This window comes from Strix aluco, chromosome 9, assembly GCF_031877795.1.
Source record: "Strix aluco isolate bStrAlu1 chromosome 9, bStrAlu1.hap1, whole genome shotgun sequence".
In the NCBI taxonomy this organism is placed as follows: domain Eukaryota; kingdom Metazoa; phylum Chordata; class Aves; order Strigiformes; family Strigidae; genus Strix; species Strix aluco.
In genome coordinates, this window is record NC_133939.1 from 18,721,867 (window position 1) to 18,735,210 (window position 13,344).

The 13,344-nt window shown below is 43.9% G+C and overlaps 1 protein-coding gene across 3 annotated transcripts in view; it reads right to left on the bottom strand.

The window, feature by feature from the left end:
* The window catches only part of TP63 (tumor protein p63), a 104,393-nt gene that overhangs the window by 40,053 nt on the left and 50,996 nt on the right, over nucleotides 1-13,344 (bottom strand). For all 3 annotated transcript variants that reach the window (XM_074834554.1, XM_074834553.1, XM_074834555.1), the window contains one exon: nucleotides 8,719-8,973. In XM_074834554.1, the coding sequence (XP_074690655.1) occupies nucleotides 8,719-8,973 (255 nt within the window). The remainder of the gene's footprint in view (nucleotides 1-8,718; nucleotides 8,974-13,344) is intronic.

The window sequence follows — 13,344 nt, forward strand, 5'->3', positions numbered from 1 at the left end:
ATATTTAACAACTGGAAATGACAAAGTTTGTATCAATACTCATGTCTATTTGCAAGAGGATCTAAGCTCTTAATTGGGTAGCTATCCTACTGTGTTTACAATAACAAATTTGACACACCTGCACATAGCAAAACCTCATGGGATTTCCATTGCATAATAAAGTTCATGCTCTTTCTATACAGAAGCCATCCCTACCTAGGACACTTCTTTTTTAAAACAAAATAGGAATGTCTTCATAGTGTATGATCTGCCAAGCACTGGAGTTGAACCCTCAGCATACAGAGCACCACCAATGCAACACACACAAAATTATGCTTGCTTCAGCACACCACCAAACTGCTGCTTGTCCTGTATCAAGTCGGCAGGGAAATAGTATCTATGACAACTGCAATATTTCAGCTGACCTAAGGAAAAGAATGATCATCTCCAAAGCAGTCTTTGTCTGCAAGGTGAGCAGTACCCTCTTACACCAGCCTACTTGAAAACATTCACCCAAAAGTAACTTATTAAACAGCCACTCAAATATTTTTTGCACCACCTTTTTTTGTAGGGTTGAAATATCTTCTAACAGTGCTCAGTTGATGAAGTTTAAGTTATACAGCTCAATGTACAGGGGAGACTGGCAACTTTTTAGGAAACCCTCCTTGCCCTGGAGCAGGCTGCCTCCCTTCTGGCCCAGCTTGCCATGACCTTTGGAAAGGTAAGGAGGCAACTCTGCTGATGCCTCGTTTGAGCTCTGCTGGGCTGCTTTGCATGCTTAGCACTTGTGAAACCCAGGAGAGGTCAGCAGCTTTTACAAGCCAGCCTAGAGGCAGTCCCCATGCTGAACACTACAAAAACCCCAAAGCCTAAAATAAAATTAAAAAAAAAGGCAAAAACCTCACTCCAAAAAACTACAACTACTCGTTCAGAAATTTTGGCACTTCTGGTGCTTTGGTTTCCCTTCTCTAAAATGGTGACTACACTCCTGATTTGCCTACCAAGTAAAGGTGTTTGCTGATTAGGGAAGTAATGTTTGTGCAGCACTTTGAAGATTTAAAGTACTACATTAATCCTACATGTTGTTCTTGGTAGAAGCCAATTTTTAACTAAGAGGAGGGAAAAAAAAAAGAAAAGGTGATTTAAATAGTGACCCTCCCCTACTTCAAGATGTTCACTCATCTCCCAACATCAGCTATTCTTATCTGTAAGTGTTTTTTTAACCCTTCCTTCTCATAGTTCTCAGAAACCACAAGTCTCATTCAGCTTTTATTTGAAAAATGGCTTCTTTCCAGGCTGTGGCTGTTTCTTGTAAAGTTAATTCCTTTGGTAATACTGCTGGAGGCGCATTGGTATGTTTGGTGTGTGTGTATATACACATATATTTTCCCCCTTTCACACGGTGTTGTTTTTATATATGTGTGGTGAAAGATACCTAATCCAGGATTATGATTCTCTTTATTCCTTTCTCATGAAAGTAGGTGGGGCTTCTTTGTGCAAGTTGCATTGATGAAAATTATATTTAATTAACACTTTTTCCTCTCCACATAGACAAAAAAAAAAATTCTCATTAAAAAAACAAAAAAACGTTCTTGAACTTAATTCTCTCCCTCTGAATTTTTCTTCAAAAATAACTAAAGCCTTAAAACAAGTTTTCTGAAGGGAAAAAAATAAGTGTGATGCCAATACAACTAGAAATTGCTTGGGCAAAATAGCAGAGGGATCTTCTTCCCCTCTGGAGGACACAACCCCTCCCCACAATTTTCTCCATTCTCCTATGTCTGACCCTAGTCTCAGTGTTTTTCACTTGCAGATCCTGGGAGACCTGTAGCCAGCTCTAACTGGTCTCCTGTTACATCGTGAGAGAATCAGCCACAAACATAGCAACCAAGAGGCTAAATCCTAGCTGAAAAAGAAGGACCTTCACACCATCTGAAGCCTGATTTCTCTCAGTGGGTTGGGCATGCTGGGTGCTCAACACTGACTGTGCTGTTTGGAGAACAGAGCACACACCATTGCAAGGCAGGAGACACAGATTTTCTGTTCCCAGTGCTGGCAGATACCAGTTCATATAGTAAGTAAATAACTTCCCTTCTCATCCTTCCTGGGCATCACTAGCTGTGTAGGGTACAGACTGCCCCTTACAGCATGGTCTTACACTATAGCACAGCTCTATCATCATGGAGGGTGCTGGTCTAATAGAGAGCATATAGCAAAACTCCAGTTCATATAGGGAGGCTATACTGCCTTGGTAGGATTTACAAAATAATAAGGGATACAAAAAGAGAAAAGAAAAAAACCCAAGACACCTCATGTCTTAAGATACTTTCTGGAAATGATTACGTGGATCTGTATAGCTGCTTGTGAGGAGTAACAGAAAAAGATAACTGCTAATAAAACCAAAATATACATGACAAAGAGATTAGGGGGAAAAAGCACAAGTACATTCTAATGGGAACCTAACGCACTCAGATCTTTTTTTACTCAAGCATAAAAACCCAAACAGAAGCCAGCAGGCCCCTCCTGGCTGGTTCTCACAGGTGAACTGGTTCTTCCCAGCTTCGCTAGCTTGAAAACACCTCCCTGCCGTGAGAAAGGCACCTCCTTCAAAAACAACGAGACCGGCTCCTCTCTTTCCAGGTAGATGACCTAGGACAAGCTATGTATGCCTCAACAGCCTTAGTGTTAGGCCCTGTAATATCACAGAGGGAAACACACTTCACAAGCTGTTCAAGCAGGAAGGCGCAATCACAACCTCTCCGTGCATGAGAATGATGGTGGCAATCAGCACCTGCCTTGCCTGCTCCATGCCAAGGGGCAGTGCATGCTGGAAACAGCCTCTTCAGGCAGGCATGGCTGCAGAGAGCTTGAGGAAGCCAAATCTTAACCACTTCTCACCTGAGACAAATGCCCAAATATGGAATTGCTCCTGCTTCACTGAGATCAGTGGGGAGCCAAGCCCTTAGCTCACATCATTGCATCAGCTCTCACAGCCTACAGCATGTGCATCCGAAGGCTGCCTTCTTCCAGATTGCTTCTATCCCCGTGGATTACAGGCATGGTTTCCCTTCCTCATTCCTGCTGTAACAAGGGGGGAATCTATCACCAGCAAAGTTACCTTTGCTGGGCAACCAGCTGGGCTGAAGAGAAAGCCTATGTTTAGAGGCATGAAAGGATTAGCAGAGTGGCTTAGCAGGTGACCAGTTTCAGTGCTCAGCAAGGTCCACAGACCCTCTGCACAAATGGGTCTCTTACAAGGACCCTTCTCAGCTGTCCGATGCAAACACCTAAAGCCTACATCATTGCTGACTGGGAGCCTCCAAGGACAGGGAAATTCAAAATCCTTTAACAAGACCACTTCCACTCCTTTTCTCCCGACAGCTTTAAAAATTATATTAAAGGGTGAAATTGGAAAACTGAGATTGAACTGACCAACACACCACCAAGGAATAACAAAGCTAAGACTTCACATGAACACTTAACACAGCCCCACTTGTATGTTCATTGGGAGAGTCACCAGCCTTTAAAAAAAAAAATGTTCATGTATGATGCAGATAGATAATCAGCAGCCAGGACAATACTGGACATTATCAGTGTTATTGAAACAATGGGCTATTTGAACAGATTATTTAGAGAACACTGAACACATAATTAAGGACTGTTGAGTCAAGACAATGCGCATATCTAATTGCCCTCTCATTGCTTCACTGTGCTTGTGCACCATCCTCTAAGTCATTTTATAGAGATTGGGAAAAAAATTCCCAATTTTACCAGGTGGTTCAGGACAGAATATATTTAAAATGAAAATGGAATGAATTAATCTGAAATAAAAAAACTGAGATAGCCCAGCCAAGGAATCTGTACTCTCAACCACGGAAACCTGTTATTGCTCGTGTGGACTAATTTAGTGCATTCCTTTTACCTTCCTTAAAATGCAGCTTTTCCAAATCCACTAACCCCAGCCAGCACAATCCATTTACTTGCTTTCATGCATGTTGCACAGGCTGTTATCCAGCTTTGCTAGCAAAGAGAGTCTGAAATCTGACCATTTTCTTATAGCTGTAGGTACAGCTGAGTTTACTGAGAACAGGAGAGGCAGTGAGCCTGGCTGGAACATGGATTGCAGTTTTGCAGAGCTCCATGTTTCATAACAAAGCCCTGCAAGGACCAACCCAGCTCAGCTCCAACCTACTGCAGGGCATGAGAATAAACTGCTAAACTTGGGTATTGCCAACGCCTGAATTGTGCAAGTCTTGCAGGGTTGGGTGTCTTTCTTCAGCAAAATCAAAAATTTGCAAGTAAATTTCAGTTTTTCATTTAAAAATTTAAAGCAATTTCTGCCTTCTTTTTACTTAACCCTCGTGACTACTGAGAAAACCTTTAAAAGATTTAGTAGATGCACCCTAAAGGCTCAAAAACCTGGGGGAGAATAAGAAGAACCTGTTTGTCTTTTTAAAAGAGTCTCATGACTTATAAGGTGGTATCTTGCTTATGGGGATGGGTGGATCCGATTCATTTTTTGATAGCTCGCTTTTGGCAGTAATGTTAACTTTTACTTACCTTGACATACAATTTTAATTTTTACTTGCCCACTGTAATCATGTTCTTCCCCATGTAACAGGTTCTGCTAGTGACAGGTGATTGCCAAATCTTTTTTTAGGGGGAAAAGCCAGTGCAGTTGTTTATTTATTTATTTGTGTTTAGAGTGGGTGGGGAAGATCGGCACACAACTTACTTCCACAAAGAAGAAAAAAATCTGAGGTGGTACACTTTTGAAATGCCTTGTTTTCTTCTGCTGCAGAAACAGGAGGAGATATTGCAAGGCATGGGAATATGGGAATTCTCTCAGAGGAAATATCCCACAATAAAAGAGACAGAGTTCTGCATAAGTTCTTACTTCACCCAACTCATAGGGCTTCTCGCTCAACCTCAACAACCTACTCTCTATCTCAGCATTATAAATGATAACTGCTTGTTCCTTTGCAGCATGGTTTTAAAGGTTTTACTGTACTGTAAGTATGCATGTGAGAAACTTTGTTCAACTTAGACTATTAAGGTTTTTGGTTTTAAACACTTCAGTAGACTTTCAATTGTTAAAGACTTTCCTTCTGAAAAGACTGATTAACCTGCTTATATTCTTACTTGTGTTCTCAAGTCATTAATTAAAAAAAATAATCAAGGATGCTTATAAAGTCCTCTGCAATCCAATCTCAATTTGTCATCATTAATTAGTTCAACATTGCATACAAATGAAGACCTAACCTGATTAGACAGCATGTTTTACTGGAATTCCTACTTAAGGTCATGAAAGACTTCAGAGAGAAAATTTGTAATATTTTCAAAGTGAACTGCGCATACATATGAAATCACCCTCTCACCTAGCAGCAGCTAGTGTTTCCCTCTGCAACTTTTGTCCCTTTTTTTTCTCTCCCCCCCTCCCCCCCCTTAATTAGGAGCCCATCACAAACCTGAGCAGAGAAGCAATCCTGATGTTATACTCATCTCCCTCCCAGCGTATTCTACACAAATACTGCTGATGTGGCAAAGGGTGCCCACTGTCCTAGGACAGTAAACCTGCCCCATAGAAAGAGTCTGCAGAACTTGGAGGAGGGGGGGTGGGGGGGTGGGAACAGACACAGGGGTTTGAGAAAAAATATGATTTCATGGGTGTTTTCAGAGACATAGTATTTAGGTACTCAGCAAGAACCCTCTCTCCTTTCCCCCACCTCCCAACAGAAATAACTTTGGGATCTACACAGGATTCCACTTTATTGCCTCCAAAGCACACAGATTGGGAGCTAAATGTAAAAAGTGGTCAAGAAATCTGCATTATCTTCACAGGTCTCTAATCCTTCCATTAAAGCAGCTCTTGCTTTTTAGAGAAACAACCCAGTCCTTTTACCAAGCCCACAACCTTCACTCCCATGACCTAATCTGACATGACTCAGCCCAGAAGCTCGGAGGAGCTTTGGTGAAGCGTGCTGTCAGCCAGGACAGCAGGGCCCCTGCCTGTCACCACCGAGCCCTCCCAGCAGGGCAAGGTGGGTCACCCTGGCTCATCCTCCCCAAGCAGGGGAAAGTGTGATACAATGGATTTCCTTACTTAATACTGTTACCTTGGGGAATGGCAAGAGGAGGAAAAAGAGAACTAAGAAACAAGGCTTTCAAGTTTTGGACTCTTAATAAGGGTGGGGCCATCAAGTAATTAAACTTTTAATAGGTCACTGCAGTGGAAGAAACTCTTCCAGTTGGGTAAGTTCCTAATCCATCATTAAAAAAAAGACGACAGGCATTAATCAAAGCATATGAAGTCACATGGGGGATGTGAGCAACTCCGAGAACTTGCTCTTGCTGCGAGGATGGGGCAATCACTCCTTTCATCAACATTTCATGTGTGTTTCCACATTTCTCAGGACGGCAGCAGGAAAGAGAGCCTTCACGTCCATCCCCACCCACCCCACTGATAAAGCTGTCGAACACTTATTACCAACAGCTCAAGAGCCCATGTGAAACGAGTTGGTGGTTTAATTAGCAGAAGGGCAGAGCTCCGAAGATGGAAAGATGCTCTACTGTGAAAGGCATATTGATTGAAAGTCACCAGCCACCACCGCAAGACTGTCATCATCCACTGCGAACACACAGCACTCTGCCAGTTCCTGCACGAGCAGCTAAATCTAGGTCACTTGGCTCAGCACCTGGACCGTGGTCACTCCTCCCTGATCAGAGAGCTGTTTGGGAGCCCATTCCCTTAGTACAATACATGGGCTTAGACCTAGACAGGCTGCAACAGGTACAGGGAGCACACCTTCATCTGTTGGTAGGGTGGTCCACATCAGGGCAAAAGAAAAGGAGGGGAGGCTAAATGTGCCTTCTCCCAGGCTGCACACGTTTGGTGACTGTAGTCACTAAGCAGTACTTTAAAACCAGCATATAATCTGATCTTTGGCTACTATTCATATCCACACTGAAATTTTGCCTCCTCTTCTACCCCAGAAAGCCACTATCACTACAGTGAAACACCTCAAGTGTTTGCTTAACTTTAAGCTCACGAGTAGCTTGCTCATCTTCAGTTCTGCTGGAACAGCCTGCTACATACATTCAAACCTCATTTCAAAAGACCGCTTTTTGTAGTTGAAAGGACAGCATCAAACGCTCTGGTTCCCTGCAGCTGCATTAGATAATTCTTTGTACCATACCTATCAAAAGAGAACATCTTTTCATATCTCCTTCAAAGGACCCTCTCCAGAACAGCCTGCAAAAATCCAAGGCCAGCATTTTCTTGCTCTCAGAAATGGAAAGTAGAGCTGACCAACTATTTCCTTACCTAAGGGAAAGTGAAAATAAATACTGTGTGTAGTGTAAGGGGAGAAACCTGGACATGAAAACAAGGGTGAACTACACCAGGGCATCATTTCCAAAGCAGATATGGAAAAGGTGCAATTTAAAAATTCTTCACCCTTTTAGGCATAAACAAATTAACACATTGGTTTTGAGCAGGCCTATCACATTTTAACCCCTATTTTCTGATCAAAGTTATTGTTATCAGTTCTAGACAAATTTTACTTGAAAAGGCTTTTAATCTATAAAGGATGCAAACTCACAGTGATTTATTGTTATGTGCCATCTTTTTCCAGAGTGGAGCACATGGGCTCTGCTGCTTTGCTGGCAGCAGTGGCTGGGAGTTTGTTTGTTCGTTGCAATTCTAGCTAGATTGTATTTAAATCTGAGATCGAAGTAGTTTCTCAGATTAAAAAAGGAAAAAAAAAACCCAGACTATTTTAATGCTTTTAGCTTTTGATAAAAAGTGTATCTTTTTTGCTTTAAAAAAGAAAAAAAGATACAGTACCTGCTTTTATTAGGTAGCATGGGATAGGACATTATTCACTGCACCTATTTCCAAGTGCCTGGAGGGGAAGGCAAATATTGAACATCTTTAGGACAGCAATATTCTCCACTGCAAACATCTCTACTCTAGAGCCCTAAACCACAACAGGATGTACAGAGCAGCACTGTTGTGTCCTGGGCTACAAAGTTTCTAGAGCTTGAACAATCAAGCCAGCTCCACCAAAAATCAAGAGCTGGCCTTCAAGTTTCAAGCTCCATACATTTTATTTTTTTTTAACAAGCAAAATACTATTCTGACAGCAAGAGCAAAGCATTAAGTAAAAAAAATAAAAAATAAAAATAGTATATACACAAATAACCCAAATACCGCAGGGCTGACTTGAGCTGGTGATGCTGGGGTTCCCACATCAGCTGCAAGAGGGGGAAGACATGGAGAAAGAGAAAGCCCCAGACTCCATGGCTCGGAGCAAGGAGCACCACCTCCGGCCTGCTGGCACAGCCCTGCATGCCAAACCTCATGTGAACCCATGGATGCTGAAGAAAGCCAAGGGAACCACTGAAGCCATGCTTATGCCCACCCCCTGTTTTACTCCAGCATACCTGCTAGACCCAAATGCAGTCACTGTTTCATCACGTGTGGTCTTTAGGCAACTGTCCTTTTGCAAGGCATTTTATTCACCTGGGATTTAGTGATATTATTGAGGGTTAAATTCCCACCACACCCTCCCAGAGCAGCCAAGATAAATCTCTCCCTTCTGTGTGACATGCCACGCACTGAAGAGGACACAGGTCACTCTGCTCTTGCACAAGCCTGGATTCGTATCATATGAATAATGTCACTATTGGCATCAGGACTAAAGCCAGAGAAGGAGCAAAGCGATGCTGCATCCTTACCGTCCACGTTGCTGACTTTGCTGTGCTGGACTGTTGAAATGATACATCGAAGCTGTGAGGTCCTGGGTAGTCTGTGTTGGAAGGGATGGCTGGGGAGGGCGAGAGGGCATCAAAAGTCGAGCTGGGCTGGGCATAAGGCGAGGGGGCCGTGACACTGTTCTGCGCGTGCTCCGTGTTGTAGGGGCTGGTGGAGGAAGAGCCGTTCTGAATCTGCTGTTCCATGCTGTTCAGGAGCCCCAGGTTCGTGTACTGCGGCTAGAGGCAAAGAGATGCACAGGAGTGTTACAGAAGGACTGTTAGCACAGCCTGGCTAGCCACGGCGTAGCCTTCACCATGGAGGATGCACAGCATAATCTCAGCACCACAGTACATGTGTCACACCGGGAGGAAGGAGATTTGCAAAGGATATACCCCTCTTTACACTGGTGACAGAAAGAAGTAAAGCTCCTCACAGTCACACAGTGGATCAACAGCCAAGCTAGCAAAAGAGCTTGCACATAACAAGGATTCACAGGGCAGCAAGCCATCATAAGGAGACAGGCTCCCTACGTCTAGCAACACCTGGACCGAGACCTTTTTGGAGGGACTGCTATAACCTGATAAAAATCACCGAATTCATTACAGTGCAACTGGCTCTAAACTGGGCTACGTAGTCTCTGGCGATCTTGCACTCTACACAAAGACTGCTTCTCTTATTGTGGATCCAATTCACAGTGACATTTAGGACCTCTAACTCAGGTAGTAACTGCACTGAAGTGTGACTCACTGGAGAAAAGTTTCATAGCACTTAACAAGGTTGCACCATACACTCAATTCCCAGTGACCAGTCACAGACAGTAGCAGAGAGGAATTAAAGGTCTCATCAAGTAGCATGGAAGCTCACAGCACGGAAGGCTTCTCCACATACTTAAGCAGCAACAGTTGCACAGTGTGTAGCACTTAAACGAGCAGATGTGGTTGTGCCCTAGAAGCAGCCTCCAGGTACAAACGACATACGAAACAATTGAAGACATCAAAAAATGAAGGCTAGAGAATGGAGTACAGAAAGGCAAGGTTAGATTAGGGAGAGGTTCGCAGAAAAATCACATGCCTAATGCTCTAAATTCTATGTGCAGCCCTGGTCCCCCACCTCAAACAGATGAGATGGTAAAAAAGTTCAGAGAAAGGTGACAAGAACGAGCAAACCCTTTCAATGCCTTCCTGTAATACAACAGTAGATGACTACTTTTCAGCCTGGAAAAAAGACGACAAGGAGAGAGGTGGAACTCAGTATGACAGAAGTGGATAAATTCCTAAACGATGTGGAAAAAAGGAAATAGGAAATTAATTTTCATGCCCTCTTAATAGAGGAGTTGGGGAACAAGAAAACATTTTGAGCAGGATTTTGGTTTAAACACAGAGTGGTTCTTCACAAAGCCCAGAAATAAACATGGATTTTCTGCCACAAAATACTGCAGATACTAAAAGCCTACATATGTTTAAAAAGGCATCAGACAAGTTATGCTGGAGAAAAATCCATCAAGGCAAGCATATTCAATTTTAAAATTCTGAACCACAGTTGAAAGCTGGGAAAGTACTCCAGAGAAAGAGAGTTACACAACTATTCTGCTCTTTCAATCTTCCAAAGGACCCAGCATTGGCCACGGAGACAGGGAAGCAGGCAAAGTGACACATGGGGTTCAGCCAGGAACATGTAGTCTCATCCTTGTGTGCATCTGAAGGGCATTGTCTGTGCCCAGCTTAGGGAGAGCAGCATCCAAAAGGTTTGTGGTACCCATCCCCAACAGCTCCGGGGATCAACCAGGAACATGCAGCAATAAATGCACCTGGTTCCACTGTTAGCTGCTGACATGGCAGTAGGGACTCAGGCTCTTCCCCTTGTCCAAGCACCTCATGTCTCTCCACATCCTATCGTTTCACTCTCACCCAGAGCCGTCAAGCTCACATATTTCTCAGTATTTCAGCCAGTTTGCTCCTGACTTCCCTCTTTCCAACAGTTGCTCCTTTTCCAGAGACAATTTGGTATTATCAGCCAAGCAGCAAATGTTCCCTGGGCCAGAGCACCAACTGCAAGACCCGTAACAAAAAGCTTTCCCAATACTGGGAATCCTACCATCCTACTGAAGCTTTGACCAGCACATTGTCACTCCTCCAAGGACCTGTAAAGGAATGGCACAAGCTATCTACTGAGCTTCTCAGGGTCTTTGGACAAGCCATTTAACACCCAGTTTTCCCAGTCATTTCAGACATGAAGGAAAACAGGCTGGTCCCTTTGTAAGGATGAAGAGCCCTCCCTACACCCAAACACTTTATGCTCTTAGCTGTCCTTCCAGGAGAGGAGGAAGCAGAGAAATTTAAACCACCAGTTAGAGTTCTTCCTTAGGTTTCTGTCTGTTTCACTGGTAGAGGCTGATATTTTATGGGGTTTTAACTAAAAACTCAAGGTGAGGGGGGTGCTCTGGGGTATTCAGTGAGGCACATGAGACCTTCCAGAGATGGATCAACTTGGTACTATGAGCTGTGCTGGGAAAGAGAAGGTCTGCTGGGGAACTGTATACAGGGGACTTCATTTTGGGAGCTTGGATGGTCTGCAGAGAGAAAGGCGTGCTGGTTCCCTCCCTTGCCCTGTCAGCCGACGTGCTGTGTCCTTGGGCAAGCCACCTCACCTCCCCCTCCACCCTCAGCCTACTTCAGGCAGCAAGGTCTGCAGGGCAAGGATTGCTCCTCACTATGTAAAAAGTGCTCTGCTTAATGGGCCTCTGTTTTGTCTGAAGCCTCCAGGCAGCAGAGTAATAAAAGCAATTACATATTGAGTCCTAATCCTGGGTGAACCAGTGAATCTCTGTGTTGCCTCAGGTTAGTCATTTGCCCTCCCTGCCTCAGTTTCCCCATCTATAGTAGGAGGGATGTTATAGATGCCCAGCACCCCTGTTAGGTTGGCAAGCAAGCATCTGTGATTGGACTCAAAGCACGCTAAATAATTGACGCAGAAGAAAGCAATCCAGACTGGTTCTTCTTCTCCAAAAGGAGATCGCAGCTTTGGCAATGCAGATGACAGTTATGTTTCATGTCCTGCAGGCTATTCAGCCAGCCAAGACCTATTTAACGGACTTTTGGTACATGTTTTCCCTTGAGGCTAATTCTGTATGGAAAGAGCCAGAATACTGATGTACTGCACCAGGAACAGTCTTTTTCCTGGTCAATAATTTTGTATTTAATCAAAAAACCCAAACCTCCTTGCCCTTCTGCCCCAGAATACACTAAGACCTGAAGACCTCTCAAAAACGTGGAAGTGTCACTCATTTGTTTAATTTCTCATGGAGATTAGCATCAGACACACTCCCTAACCAGCAAATGATGAAAAGACGGCTGTGATGAAAACAGCCTCCTAAACCAGCTCAGACACACAGACAACAAAACAATAGTGTTTCAGCTTTCACTTAAAAACTATTCCCTCTAATCCCAGGCTATTTAAGATGATGGAGAAAGATGGCCAAATGGGCAGTCGGCGTTAACAAGACAGCACAGTCTGGAAGTGCTGAAGGTGCTGCCTGGAAGTCAATTAAAAAAAAAAAAAAGTGCCCCATTAAAATTTAAAATATCCTTAAGAGAATCAAAGATCCTTTTCATTCCTTTCAGTCCAGGGACCATCTGTCTAAATGTTACCAATGGAGCAGCCATTCCACCACATTTATATACTCACATGCCACAGCCAAATGCCATGTCCCCATTTGCTCTTTAAATAACTATTAATCTCCTTGCACTTATCCTCGCGCTGACACAAGCAGCTGTTGGACTCCCATTCTCCCCCTCTGAGTCCCACCAGCCTTTCACCTTCCCTGGCCCCTTGCTCCCCTCCTCAGGCAGGTGCTCCAACCCTGGTGACAAAGCCAGCCGCTGGGTTTACAGACACACACACAAGCACTAAACCTCTTCTCCAAGCTATGCCCCAAGGCAGGCGGAGAGTTGTTTGCGCTCAGGGGGTCAACATCTGAATTGCTTGCAAGGCTTTTGGAGGAATCAGATAAGGCTTTCGGAGGCACACGCCTTCTGACAACACAACAATTAGAGGGGCAGCAGGCCCGGGGAAGGCGCACGCAGGAATTCATCCACCACCGCAATAAAACCCCTTTGCTCCAGCCTCAGCTTCGGATGGTGAGAACAAAGAGAGTAAAGGGGCTGCAGGCACGTCTGCAAGGCATCGCCCTCCAGGAGGGGTCTGCAGGGTGTGTGCACACACACAGCCTCCTTTCACCATTTACAGAAACACACACAACAGCATTTAATTCAGAAATTAATTCTTGCCAGGATGGTAGCCCAGAATTTAGAATGCTCATGTTTTGCTGTGGGGTTGTTTTAAACAACTGCAGGATGTAGTCCCACCACCGATTCCTGGCAGAAGGAGAATGCTATTTGGTGGAAAGAAGAGAAATGCATGCAAAGCTGAAAGAACAGATTATCTAATTTTCAGAGCCTTTGTTCTCTATTTTGTAACCCTCATCAAGTTTCTGAAACTATTAATATCACTGAGGCATCACAAAGACCTTCAGGCGAGTTTAACTGCAAATAATTAGAGAGCTACAATTAGATCTTAGACTAGGTATTTTGGAACATCGTTTCAATAAT